The 14,933-nt window shown below is 42.0% G+C and overlaps 1 protein-coding gene across 1 annotated transcript; it reads left to right on the top strand.

The window, feature by feature from the left end:
- Positions 1-1,376: 1,376 nt before the first annotated feature.
- On the top strand, positions 1,377-6,014 carry LOC149282018 (coenzyme Q-binding protein COQ10 homolog B, mitochondrial-like). Its single transcript, XM_089498687.1, has 5 exons — positions 1,377-1,480; positions 3,809-3,958; positions 4,113-4,305; positions 5,368-5,469; positions 5,853-6,014. Exons 1-5 carry the CDS (start codon positions 1,377-1,379, stop codon positions 6,012-6,014), a joined length of 711 nt encoding a protein of 236 aa, XP_089354813.1.
- The last annotated feature ends 8,919 nt before the right edge of the window (positions 6,015-14,933 follow it).

Raw genomic sequence — 14,933 nt, 5'->3', positions numbered from 1 at the left:
ACTTCTACAAGTTGAAAGAACATTAAATTAGTCTTCCTTATAACTATGGGAGTTATTCCTCACCAAATTGGCCTCGAACGAGCCTGGCCTGATTGGGGTGAAAAGACCTTGTAAGTTCATGATGCATTTACCCCAAAAACAGTAAGAGTTGAAAGAAACTCTGTCTCGTAAGTCCCACTGCAATTGTCTAAGCTTTAGCTACCTATCAATGTTTGAGTTTAGTGAGTACATACATTTAAATTTTTTCCCCTTATTAAATAAATTACACCATTCCCTTACAAGTATTTTCTGTGCTCTCTTGTGGCCCTCAGTGAGCATTATTTAAACATACAGCTGGAACCCCTTCACTCAGCTCCACAATGCACAGCCCATGCAGCAATGCCAGTCTGACCCTCATCCAAAGGAAAATACAGGATTTACTTGAGGTTCTACCATAAGGGAAACTCCCACCAACTGACATAGGGCATGAAAGTCAAAATGAAATCTGAGTCTACTGTAAGAGGGCAGTTATAAACATCACATTCCATGTTGACTAAATCTATAAAACGATCTGATAAATGCAACCCAGAGTGCTATTTGATTAGCGTTGCTGTATTGGTTAGCAGTATGCCTACCTGCACAGGTCTGTCTTGACTGAAAGGCAAAAGGTAGAGTTGTCTAAAAGCACTCAACAGGAAGAGCTGGTCCTTGGATGCCATAGTCTGTGCCATGTTTTCCTACAGATGTACAGTTATGTCTGAAAGAAAAAAATGCAGCTCTCTTGGAAACTCTCCTGCCAACTCCTGCTTTAGTTGTGTTGCCCTTGACCTTAATGGAAAATGAATTCAAGTCTTGGGTGGCACAGGGTGGCAAACTGATCTCCTGCTGACATCAATCCCCAGAGTGCATTTCAGAAAAATAAATCCAGTTCAAAGTATATTTTTACCACGTAGAATCTCAAGAACTGAATGAAAACCAGACACTTGGGAAACCAATGTTCAAACATTCACAAAAACAGGGCTTTCTACCCATAATCTCATTAGAATTTTCTTAATAAACCAAATAATATTTTTTTAGTTTATGTATAGTTTATCAGAGGCCATTTCACGTTGTAATCAGTGTGTTGTGTGATAAGGCGCCTGCGGGCAAATCAATGCAGCCTCAGGAGGAATAAGGTGAAGCTAAAGCGCTATATGCATATCTCCAGCCATTCGATAAACTCTGGTTACTGTAGAAACAACTATTTGAATGACAAAGGGCTGGATAGTAAAAACCCCGCCTTTCCTAATGGTGACGTCACGCCACTCCTTCTGTAAATCGAGTTCTGCGCTGAAGCCGGCTCATTGTCGGGAGAAAGCCGGGTTAGCAGCTAACTGCTATAGAGCCTGATCACTGCGATGGCTGGAAGAAGCGCATCCGTCCTGCTCCGGGCTCTGGTGGAGGCCGAGAGCCGGCCGTGTCCAACCGTAATGCGGAGAGCAAAGGGGCAGCGCGGATTCCGGTAAGGAAAAAGCCGACTGTTCTAACTACCTGTGTGCTAGAATTTTGGCAATTCTAGTAGTAGTAGTAGTAGTAGTAATAATACTTCGGTACATATAAGGTCCATTGTTTTAATTTAATCGCGTCTTTAGTGTGTTTTTATTATGATTTAGTGATTCGTAGTTAGTACAAAAAGTTCCCAATTTGCCCCATCCTGCGTGTATTGTCTGCTTGTGTTTTTGCCGGCTGTCATCCACAAGGGTGATGCTGACCGGTAACCCCCTCCGTGACACTTCACGGATACTCTGAGCTTTGGTGATGTTCAGCCCTTTGGAGAAACTCGCGGCTCAAATTAACCCGTTTGTGCCTGCGATCAGTTTCTACCTAGGTGACTGTTGGGCTTTTGACAGCCGTAAGGAATGTGGGTGCTGTAGCGGGCTTATCCTTGAATCCTGTTCATCCGCCATTTACATAAAATGTGATAAGGCGCCCCGTGTACGGCGCCGCACACGTTTCCTGGAATCAGAACCCTCCCTCCTGCGTTTGTAAAACTCGTGATATTCTTATTGCCAAAGAGGCCCAGCCTGAGGGAATTTCACTCAACCTTGAATACTTTGCCTACGCCCCTCCTCTTAAAGGGGACACAGTCTTTTCCTTTATATAATACCGGTATCGCGTAACCGTTTTTCAGTTGTGTGGCACAATTTGCCAGTTACCGTAAGCTTGTTTCAGATCTTCTGATTGTGCCCACTACAGTCAGACTCCGATTCCTTATCACTCTCACCTGTGTTACACAATAGAACAAACAAGACTTCTGTCTAGGGGTGCTTGTAACTCACGACCTCAATAGCTTAGATAAAAACAAATATAGATACTGGAAAAAAATAGTGTAATAAAATAAAACACTTGGAACTTCAGGACAAAACTTCAATGGTTACACTCACAATGTGTATGAACCTTTTGAGCCTCCAAAAACAACTCTCTGGCGTGTCAATCCAACAATCCCATGGACATAGGAGAAAAGACATTTACCATAGAATTATATCTTTCTGAATCGGTGTACACACAATGATTGGATGCACTCACATTACCTTCTTTACACAATCGAATTTCTGCTCTCACCCAGGGGGCCCTCTGAGGGGAAGCGAAGGGGGACTTCTTAGCATTAGCATCACCTAAGTAACCCGCCATAAAGTAAAACACTTGATGTAAGGTGTGAAACTAAACAGCGTCTCTTCACAATGTGTTCCATCTTCACATATTGTATATTTCTCACACCAAGCATACGAGAGACGGGAGCTCAGTGCAAGGCTTGACACCTGGGCCTGTTGTCGGAGCACAAGTTCATCAATAGCTGTTTATCAGCTATCACTGTTAAAAAAAAAAAAAAAAAAGTACAAAATATCCCAACGTCTAGATAATTTTGAAAAATTGTAAATTATTCTGTTTGCATATGGATAGGAGAATAAAATATGACTTCATACAGGGTGATAGATCCTGTACAAATGAACTGCTGTTACCCGGCTTTTGTGTTCTATAATACCAGACTGTCAGGAGGTTGTGTGACTCACACAAATTAGAGAACAATGTCTTCAATTCAGGGAAAAGTCTCCTTACACAAATGCTACGCATTTCCTGCCCTGGCAAGCAGCCGCGTTAACCCGTTGTGGAGTTACACCTCTATAATTTATCAATAAAGGGGCTCTGGGTAAAGAGAAAAAAACAAGTAAACTTTATAGAAAACAGTAATTTTTTTTTAACGTTACCTAGATCCATATGGCCTTAACGGCTTGCAAACTACACAACTGATAGACTGAACTTATATATAAGAGAAGTAATGGTCCATAAATAGAAACTGGACTGAAAATGTCTACTTGTAGATCAGCAATAGGGGATTTTTCAGCAGGTAGTGTCTGCTTTGTGCTTTTTATAGTCTGATAACAAATCTGTGAAGTGGGGGGATGTTGGTGATCTATCAGACCTGAAGAATTTCTTTGAAGGATCTACTTTGTTCAGGTAGAAAGGAGTGATGTTCTGTTACCTGTCAACCAGTCATGACTGGTGCTCATTTTCAGTAAAATGCACCTAACTTGGTCCCTGCCCCCACAAGTTATTGCAAGTATTTTGGAGATGTGTAGTTTAATTATATATGTCGCACCTTTTGTGTAAAGCTGTGTGGTTTAAGTTGCATATTATGTAGACAGGTCTGTTATGTTATTACATTTATAATGTGCATTTGTGTTTCGGGGGGTGCACAGTGTATAATTTAAACCTATAGTGAGCTCTCTTGTACGTCTCGCACTACCCGCAAACATGTTGTACTAATAACTTTGACTTCTGTCTGTTTCAGCCATTTAGACTCGTGTGGGATTTTGGCCTCCCAGTACCCAAAACTACCTCTGCCTTCATATATCCAGACACAAACCCGGACTTTCCTGAACTTTGCCGCACCGCTGCTGGGCAACAAGCGCATGGATTACACAGAATCAAAAGTGTTAGGGTAAGCGATCTGAGAATTAAAGGGCAGATTGATATTATTGGACTATCCAGAGTCCGTTGCTACACTGGAAACGTAGCTTGTATGTGTGATACCAAGTATGTTGCAAGTACTGTATTTGCGAGTTTCATGGAAATAACATTGTTTTTCCTTCCAGGTATTCCATAGAGCAAATGTTTGACATTGTATCTAATGTTGAAGATTACAAGATGTTCGTGCCTTGGTGCAACAGTTCCAAAGTTTTATCTAGTCGCAAGGGGATAACTAAAGCTGAGCTGGAGGTGGGCTTCCCACCCATTGTTGAAAGATATGTGTCGGAAATTTCTGTAATACCCCAGCACCAGATCCGGGTAAGTGGCTTATATCATTTTTGCTTGGAAATTGGCAGGGCAGTGTTTGGTTTTTTTATTTACAAACAATATTAATAAAAAGCAAGACCTTTCTTTTAAAAGCTGGTCAGAATGACATTATTGACTTACAAGTGGCAATGTGCTGCTTTGTGAATGTAAATATCTGTTAATCGTTAATTTCCATGTAGAGTTTATATAGTGCTAGGCCTCTTACCGATAATTTGCAGTTGTGGTGGTGCAATAATTAGAGTGAAACTGGGGTATCTAATAGGAGCTTCACTACCTATCCAACTTCAATGATTGTCAGTAAGCTTAGTTCCAGTCACACTGGGTTTCAATGCCAGGATTTGCAGTCCAACAGCTGGACAGTTACTTGTTGGCTACCCTAGTGTACAACCTCCTGGGTTTCAAACCTCTGCTTCTAGAGGCTTTTGTATGATTATCCTAGGAAAATGACTGTGCAAGTTGTCTGTTTTATGCTTGGCATGAAACCAGCATAGAGAGGTGGTGAGTTGGAGGGTTGTACTGAATACACAAAGGTGTACCTATGACCTGCAATTGACGCAAGTAACATATTGCTAATTGGCATATTTTCCACTCTCTTTCGACTGGAATAAAGTTCACAATGTGAACTTTGAGCTCCGTGGATCATTTCTCTTTTTCTATGGGTGGGGGGGGGGGGGGGATAGGGTTAGCGGCAGCAATGGCTTTAAAAAAAATTGCTCATCTGAATAACTGGAACATGGGTTATAGTGCCAAGATATCTAAAACTGGCTAAGTGCCCCCAAGTTGACACAGGTGTATTACAACCAAATTTGCTTTAACATATACATGTGGTAGGATCCCTCTGCAGCATTAAGGCTACTAGGTTTAAGTGATACGGTATTCATGTGGAGGGAACTTGCAAGGACAGACTTATTTAGGATGACATTTGTCAGTTCCTGGTAACAAATCTCTCACTTTCTCAAGTGAGACGACGGTTGACGTAAGAACTCTTATCAAAGGGAATATAAAATCATTCTTTGATATATAATAATCGGCTCTAAAATCTTTACAATGCAGGCTGTGTGCAATGATGGGAAGCTGTTCAGTCACTTGGAAACTGTGTGGAGATTTAGTCCTGGATTACCTGGGCGCCCTGACACCTGCACTCTTGATATCTATGTAAGTATCTGTTTTCGGTGTAACATAATATTGTACATTTATCTTTGTTTATTAGACATAATTGTCTTGAATCGTGAAGTAACACTGTTAAAGTTCATGTTTCATGCTGCTGGTGGTATTGTCCTCTTCTTTCCTAGCAGCTAGCTAACTACTGCTTGACTTTCATGTAATCGATGGTAATTTGACAAAGATGCTTAGTGTAAAACCTAAAGCAGTGCTGTCTCAAACAATACCAGACTCTATTGCCATTGTATAAATTCGGTAATTTACTGCTAGAGACAAACCCTGCAACCTGGTTTGTTTTTGTTATTGGCCCTTCTGCTGCGGGTTTTAGAATGCACTTGTATGCACTGTTTTAATAAGTTTTATCTTCATCCTTTCAGGTTTCTTTTGAATTTAAGTCCCTTCTTCATTCTCAACTCGCTACAGTCTTCTTTGATGAGGTGGCCAAGCAAATGGTTAATGCTTTTGAGCATCAAGCAGCTAGAACTTATGGACAGCAAACCGTCCCACTGCGAGCTGCAAAGCTCCGCGCTGTACAATAAGAACAAATTATAACTTATTTTTATACATTACAAGACGTGGGGTACTGTGGCCTATGAATTGACTTGAAGTGGCATTATAATGCCCAGGGTATCACATGTTTGTAATGGACCACACCATAGACTTTGCACATTCCTCTGTTTTGTTGTTTATGTTTATTTAACACATTTAAAATTAAGTTATTTGTAAACCTGACTTTTATGTTATCCCTTTTCACTGCAGAGGGCATGATCTAAAGTTCTGCTGTTAAATTGTGTCCAATTTTGAATGTGTATATATATATATATATATATTTAAGGCTGCCTTTTAAAAACACTTTCAATAATATATGTATGTACATGTTTTAGAACAGACATATTTTATAGCCCAAAATTTTATTTTTATATTCATTTACATGGCAGTAAATAAAAAAAAAATAAAAAAAATAAATATATAGGTTTGGTTTGCTTTATTGGCTGTGTGCGTAATTCGGTCTGAATATAAAGCCGCTTTACATTGTTTGGGTTAGGTGTTGATTTTCTGCATATCTCTGAGATGAATTGCCAGGAGTCAAATTTCTAAAAGTTTTTAGACATGCAGATTACGTAGCATGCAGTGGCTATGTCAGCCTGTCCTGGTACCCTATATTCTTGAGGTCCTGTTCTATTAGGAATGAACAATCACATGCTCTAGCATTGTGCAACTTTAACCTTGGCAGAGATGTAAATGTATGTATGGGTAGGAGACGCATTATTAAACCCTTGTGATTGTGGCAGCACCATGAGAATTCTGAGGGAAAAACAAGCCTTCTGGGTTGTCTGGTGTTTGTAGATGAGTGTTTGGTAATGCTTCTACTACCCCCTTTAATTTTAAGTAGAAGGGTTTTCCATCACCTTTACCCACCGTAACTTCAGTACCAGAGAAAAATACATTTTAAATGGCAATTGATTTTGAGTGCGCAACAAAGATATGCAAATAAGGTGTACAGGTCTATTGTAATGTCACATACTAGAAACCGGGAGGTTACTGTAACTTAATTATGATATGCTAATTGTTTTGGAGCCAGAAGCTAATTACATAAGCTCCTATTTTCCGAAATTAAAATGATCCATGTGCAATAGTGTAACATTTTCATCTTTGTTCAGCGCTGTGGAATCTGTAGGCGCGTTATAAATAAAGTATAATTGTTTAAGTTACAATTAGAGATGCTGGAAAAGAAAAGTAGCCACTTAATTGAAATGTTATCTGGGATTTAAAAAAATATACAAAATTATTATAATTAGGACTGAAATTTTAAGTTTTACATTGAAATTCAAGAATTTCTCCCTCTTATTATATAAACTTTTGCAACATTCTGGCTTTATGCCAAGAGTTTGGTTTGTTCTGGCAAGACTGAAGTACAGACTACAGGCACTTAACACCCAGCTGTACTTCAGCCAAAGAATGTTCTCATCTGAAACTTGAGGCACATGAATTAAATCAGCAGTTTTCATGTGGAACATAAAAAGGGCAGCGGGCAGTAGGAATGAAGCTCAGAAGGCATCATAGGGTCAGACCTTTGGAAAACTGTCAAATTCTTGGGTAGTAAGTGGGAGGGGGTCCTTTCTCAGGGCTCTTGATGTTTGCCGGGTATGAGTATCAGTGTCATAAAAAAAAAAAAATGGGAACTCAAACTTTTTTCTTATTTCAGATTAACATTTTAGTTTCACATTCTGTAATGTTTTTCAAGCAGCTGCATATTAAACCCTGAATCCTTATCTGACGGTCTCTCGTAAATCAGACAGGTTCAGCCTTAAGCACTCAGCTGGACACTCTGACTAGTGAAAATTTATGAGGAACGAACCTCATAAGCATTCTCCCAAACAATCAGATCAGCAGGGTAAGTCAAATATTACATGAGTGACAAAGAATTGTAGGGTCCAAGTCTGCAGGACATTTACTGGAACAAAATGAGCTAAAACCAGGGGGAGGGGTTTATCAATGCTAACCAATTACTGTATGCAGCGCTGCAGTTTATGCCCAAAGAGAAATCCAAATTTTGAAATTTGGCACCCCATGGGCAGTTGTGTTAGTATTTTAACTCTTTCCATTCCATGATTATTGGGAATATACAGTGCTAATATTGACTTTTTTTTTTTATATATATTTTTGTACTTTTTTTTTTTCCATTTTGCAGCAACTGGGTGGTTCCCCTGGAGAATGACCGGAGAATTTTACATATCAGCACATTTTTATTCATTTATTTTTTATATATATTGATATATATTTTAAATTGTGATTAGTAAGCATGGCTCCAATGACTTCCCAGGGACAGGTTATTTTCTTTGTGGGTGCCGCTATGGAGCTTGTCGCTCTCCAGAATGATCACAGGGCTGGGTTTTCAGCCTCACTGAATGTCTCCATATCGAGGCATTTCAGCATCATGGTTTGAGCTTAGAAAGCGGTGCGGCCCCTACGATCCCGTCTTCCTTTCTCGTACCGGTTCAAAATAGTTTAGAAAGTGCCCTTCTGACCTGCACTGCACCGATCCAGGTCGAAAGGTAGGGAGACAGAAGCGTATTGGGGTCACGTGACCCTGCGGTGAAACTGAGGCTGCCCGCAGTGTGCGCAAGCAGCCAGAGGGAAACCTGCAGGAGTGGGGAGAAGTAAGTGGGGACAAGAGGTGGGATATATAATATATATATATGTGTGTGTAATTTGCATAAGTGTGTTTACATATGTTGTATGTTGAGGGTGGCAAAGAAGGCATAGACCAGTTGTGTAGAGGCAATGATGACACAGACCAGCTGTTAAAGTTGGGGAGGCCGGGGGCATTTTTTTGCACCAGGGCCCTGGGGTTTCTAATTACACCCCTATGGCGCACGTGGATGTCCTGGGGAGGGCCCCTGGAGCAGGTTTCAGTGTTGCTGACTGTCTTGAAATTGTGGTATTTGGTCACTTTCTGAACTCATTAAATGCCATGACGAGCCCGGCACATCATTCGTTGTTAAAGCGTTAAACACACTCAGAGGACTCCTAAGGAAGGGGAAAAAAATCTAATCTTTATTACATTTGTGCGTTTAATTTCTTGGACTTTAGTATATTGGCTGTTCAGCATCTGGGCATGTGGATTATTTTATTATTTAACATATTGGACTGATAATATAAACGTTACCAGAAAATGGGCCTAGCATTTATTTACCTGGGTAGAGGTAGAGTCACAAATTAAAAATACCCTAGGGTAAACCTATTTATTTCTGTACCTCCCTTTATCTATTTGTAATTCTGTGGATACCAAATGTATTGGCCAAGCTTTGTAAAGTAGATGGTAAGCTTGCAAACAAGGTCCTCTTTATCTAACATATCAGTTTATTAGTCCACAATCATGCCTCATCTTATGTTACACGCAAGGCCTAAATCTTCTTTTCTTCAAAATATGTTAACTTATGTACAAAGGGATGTCCTGCTATTAGGAATTGTCTCCCCAAGAGTTAACGACATTAAGGTTCTTAAGACTAAAAGCTGTTATGTAAATCAATCACTGTCTTCAATTAACAGAGCAAAAGTTTAATCGCAATGGCAGCTGTTAAACTAGAAACTTCTTTTATAGTAACTGAAATTCTCATGTGGAGTTTCACTGCTTGGTTCCAGAAATACCCAGATTAAGGAGGATAACATTCTCCTTAATGTTAAGCGGATCCAGTTTGGTCAGGAAATAGCAAGTGTGTCTGGACGCTTGTACAGATGTCATGGTGTGTGATTTTCAGCTTGTAAGGTAGCTGTGAAACAGGAGTGGCCTATGACTAGTGGTTTGGAGAGAGAAAAATTTTCAGTCATGAGCTGGGGCCAGAAATGGAACTGGACACGTTTCACTTCTTTGTGCACGGGTTGAATTGATTTTAGTCTAGGAGACCCTAGAACAGGGGCGTCCAACGTGCGGCCGGACTTCGAGGTGCGGCCTGCATGAGCAGGGCCGGGCTGGCCCCCTGGAAACTGAGGGTTATAAGCACACAGCAGGGTGGTTGGGGCATCACATATAAACCAATACAAAAAGTATGTCTGTTTACAATGCACATGGGTATGGGAGGCATTACATTAACCAGTACCAAAGGGAGTCGGGGCATCAATACACAAGGGACAGGGGCTGGCTGGGGGCATTACATAAAAATTAATACAAAAGGGTGTGGGGGCATACATGCACAAAGGGAGCTGGCTGGGGGCACAAATGTGAAGTGGGGGAGTACATTAATACTAAAGGGGGCAGACAAACAACAAAGCAGCGTGGGTGTGGCAGAGCCTGTCCTGTGTGTGTTGGGATGTCGGTGTGGCAGAGCCTATCCTGGTGTGTGTTTGGGTGTCGGTGTGGCAAAGCCTGTCCTGGTGTGTGTGTGTTTGGGTGCTGGTGTGGCAGAGCCTGTCCTGGTGTGTGTGTGTGTGTTTGGGTGCTGGTGTGGTAGAGCCTGTCCTGGTGTGTGTTTTTGTGTCTGGCTGTCAGTATGGCAGACCCTGTCCTGGTGTGTGTTTAGGTGTCGGTGTGGCAGAGCCTGTCCTGGTGTGTGTTTGGGTATCGGTGTGGCAAAGTCTGTCCTGGTGTGTGTGTGTTTGGGTGTTGGTGTGCCAGAGCCTGTCCTGATGTGTGTGTGTTTGGGTATCGGTGTGGCAGAGCCTGTCCTGGTGTGTGTTTGGTCATCTGTTTCCTGGCACTTTACTTTCCATAAGAATAAATATGTCAGGGGTGTACCTGCAATCCCCGCCGTCCGCGAGTATCTATGAACATCAAGCCGCGCAGGCGTCAGGAGGAGAGTGACGGCAGGGAAGGCATGTCCTGCGGTCCAGTGACGCAGGTGGGCAGACTGGGGGGCGGGGTAAAGCAGTGACGGACAGTCACCATTAAGCACATAGGAGAAGGAGGGCTGAGGGGAGGAGTCAAGCTTTGGAGGGCTATTTAAACCTGCAGCCCTATCCCATCATCGCTGACTTTGTTTTACTGTTTACTGTAATTTAGTATTGATAGAATGACATAAAAATGTATCAAAAAACTGTTTGTCCACTGCTTTTTTAATTATTGCCAAATTAATATGCATTATAAAGCTAAAAGGCCATATTTTCTCTCGGTGAAAAATGAGTACGGCCCACGCACACATACATTTCTGATGAAGCGGCCCACTTCAGAAAAAACTTGGACACCCCTGCAAATCTAGCCCTCCCTTGACTTTCATCTTGGATTGAAGAAAGGGGCTGCAAATCCCCTTGGGGAGAGCAGCCTCAGAAGATTTCCAGGGACCTGGTTTCCCTGTGGCCATAGAACCATTAGGAGCACTTGTCACCTTTCATTTTTCTTCATGGCAACGGAGAGAGCATAATTAACCAAGGGCTTCACAAAAAATGCTGAAACATAGCAATGTTATACATGATCATTCAAAATTATTTAAGAAGAATTTTAGTAACATGATATTTTATCATCGTACATCTTATATTTCATTAGAGCTAAAACTCTAATCCCTAGCCTACTGTTGTTAAGATTTTTTGAAAGAATATCAATATCAGTGAAAGAGTCACTGGTACATACTTTAGAGTTTGCAGATTAAGTAGACAGTTACTACAGCATGTGCTTCCCAATATGCTGAATGATTGAGGTTAATTAATTTAAGAGGGAGTCTACATACAAGTGTGCAGGAAAGCTGAGGTTAATAGCTTAGATATTGTACTATGCATTATGAAGGAAAGTACCTGCCAACAGACCCTATGTAATGCATGGTTTAATCTGTGAGGTTAGCAATGCATTATACAGCACAGTTCATCCCTTCTGCAGGAGAAACTTGCCAGAGATGGCCCTTTATAATGCATAGTAGCAGTAGTGGATTATTACAAGCTTTGGGGAGCCTAGTGCTCAAATGCGTAATCTTCCAACCAAGCAGAAGTAGCTGCATGTTAAACAACCCCATAGTAAAGTGACCATGTTCAGTCATTTTTTGCTGAATGACATACAATAACATTACATACTGCAGGACAGCACTTTACACATGACATTCAGCAACAAGTGAAATGTTTATGTATCCTGTAAGAATGGCTAATTGAGGTCATCCTACTCATTACATGTATGGCATCCCTCAATCTGTAGAATCAAAGGAGGATCCATACCTTGAAAAGTAAGACGATTTCTGCGTATGCGTGCATATGTTTGTGTGAACATCGTAAGTCGCAAAGGGTCTAAACGTGGCAGTGGATAGCACCACAAGGTAGTTGAATCTCTCCCATCTACTCTTTCGCTGCTTCTGCTTTAGTAAATAAATCTAATTGTCAAGATAAATTGTGGCTGGAAGGAGGGGTAGAATATGTGTATTTGGAGACTATGTATACATGTGATCCTCTACTATAAAATAAGTATCATAAGTGATGTGGGAAAACTGACAGCTAATATAGAGGAACCGTTATGTTAAAAATAATGACATAACTGTTCTATCATGTGACATTTCAAACAAATAGATTACAGCTTTAGAAGGGACTAGCTGGGTCAAGGCTGTTCATTTTATTTTTCATGCCGGCAATGGCATATTTACATTGTTTCAGGGGTATCCAAATCCAAAAGGGTAAACACTGGCTGGATTGGCTGGGAATCCCACACGTGTGATACAATTTACTTAAGTAACATTTATGTCATAAATGCAATAAAGAGTCTGCTACATGCTGTTCAAAATATCAGTTTATCATTTTCAAGGGGTTCTACACCCATGGTAAGCTACTTTCTAAATATAACCAATATACTCCAGTTTATATAATCACCTTATGCTCCGATTGTTCAAGGTAAACATATTTTCCAGTCCAGTTTGCAAAACAAATTGTTCTTTTTCCATTAAAAACAAAAAAGGCAGGAAAACAGATTATTTTTTCTGCTTATCCAGCTGCAGTTTATCTTTTTCTTTTCACTACAGGAGACAAGTAAAAGGGAAACGATGGAGGAGTGGGGGGCAGGCTGGCCGGTGGAATTGACCGTTGGGCTGGTTCTGATTCTCCAAAAAGGGCCAGCCTGCTAGGGCATACCCTATCTGCATGCTAGGTTAGTATAAAAAGGTGGCGTGTGGCTGTACAAATCCAGCCATCAGCCTTTACGTGCCAGGTCTGCCTTTATATCCTCAGTATCACCCTGGCTTTGAGAGAGGGAGAGGACTGTGAGAGCAGAGGTGAGTGCTGTCTGTCAAAGAGGTACATGGTTTATAATAATATACACATAATAATACACATAATATACACATAACATAACATTATGACCACTAACAGTGAAGTGAATAACACTGATAATCTTGTTATCATGGCACCTGTCAGTGGGTGAGATAGATTAGGCAGCAAGTGAAAATTTCATCTTCAAAGTTGATGTGTTACAAGCAGGAAAAATAGGCAAGCGTAGGGATCTGAGTGACTTTGACAAGGGCCAAATTGTGACCGCCCACCGACATCAACGGGACCGCCCATCGACATCAGTGGGCAGACCTGGCCGCGTCCCGCAAGGGAAGGCTCCGGGTAGTAGGAGTTCAAGTTCCCAGGTATGGTCATGGGCAGCCAAGGCCATTATTGCACGTGTGTATGGGGGGGGTGTTGACCCATGTGGTCAAATCCAAGAGATGAGCTACTGTAGCTCAAACTGCTGAAAAGGTTAATGCTGGTTCTGATACAAAGGTGTCAGAACACACAGTGCATCACAGTTTATTGCATATGGGGCTATGTAGCTGCACACCAGTCAGGGTGACCATGCTGACCCCTGTCCACTGCCAAAAGTGCCTACAATGGGCACGTGAGCATAAGAACTGGCCCATGGAGCAATGGAAGGTGGCTTGGTCTGATAAATCACGTTTTCTTTTACATCACATGGATGGCCAGGTGAGTCATTTACCTGGAGAATACATGGCACCAGGATGCATCCATGTAGGCCCCACCTCCCAATTTACAGGTCTTAAAGGATCTGCTGCTAACGTCTTGGTGCCAGACACCACAGCACACCTTCAGAGGTCTACTGGAGTCCATGCCTCAACGGGCCAGGGCTGTTTTGGTGGCAATAGGGTGGTAGAGAGTGTGTATGTGGAAGTGTAATTTTGCACGCATCCCTGTTTCAATACCCCCTTGGAGTGTGCAGTCTATTGTGGGGCAAATATACCTAAAAGGGGAGAGAGGTACCACATCCCTGCCCCCTAGCATGACCACATGATCTCTCTTACTTCCCAAGGTAGACTAGAAGAAGGAGTAGAACTCTGAGCTTCAACCAGAGTCTGACCCAAGATCAAACCAATAAATTTCTAATGGGCATGGAGGTTATATATTCATATGGGGCAGAGGTTAAATAAGTATGTGCCCCAAACCCCCATCACCTAATTATATAAGGATGAAGATTAATAATAAATAAAATATCTACCACTCAACCTATAAGTAATCCACGGACAGGGGTAGGTCAATCATATGCACTCCAGGAGGGAAGAAAGTGTAAATCACTTAAAAAACAATGTACCGTATTTGCTCGATTATAAGACGAGGTTTTTTTCAGAGCAAATGCTCTGAAAAATACCCCTCGTCTTCTAATCGGGGTCGTCTTCTAATCAGACCTCAAATAGAGGTCTGATTAGGAGACTAAGATCCAGATCCCCCGCACCGCTGCAGGGGACCTGGATCCTCCTGTCTCCCCCCCCCCACACACACACACACTTACCGGTGCTTCCTGCTGTATTGCCGGGGCAGCGGGTTGACGTCTACGCGATCCGCGTAGACAACGTCCGCTGCAGCCGGAAGGAGGTGTGGCTAGCAGCGGGGGTTGTCTGCGTCCGTCGCGTAGACCTTCCCCGACTGTCAGAGATCAGTGCCACACCGGTGCAGGGAACTCTGATCTCTGACAGCCGGGGAAGGTATCCGCGACGGACGCAGAAAAACCCCCGCTGCCAACTCCACCTCCTTCCGGCTGCAGCGGAAGGCGACGTCAA

This window comes from Sceloporus occidentalis, unplaced genomic scaffold (assembly GCF_023333645.1).
Source record: "Sceloporus occidentalis isolate IW3139 unplaced genomic scaffold, rSceOcc1.0.p SCAF_124, whole genome shotgun sequence".
In the NCBI taxonomy this organism is placed as follows: Eukaryota; Metazoa; Chordata; class Lepidosauria; order Squamata; family Phrynosomatidae; genus Sceloporus; species Sceloporus occidentalis.
This window is presented reverse-complemented; position numbering and strand designations above follow the sequence as displayed.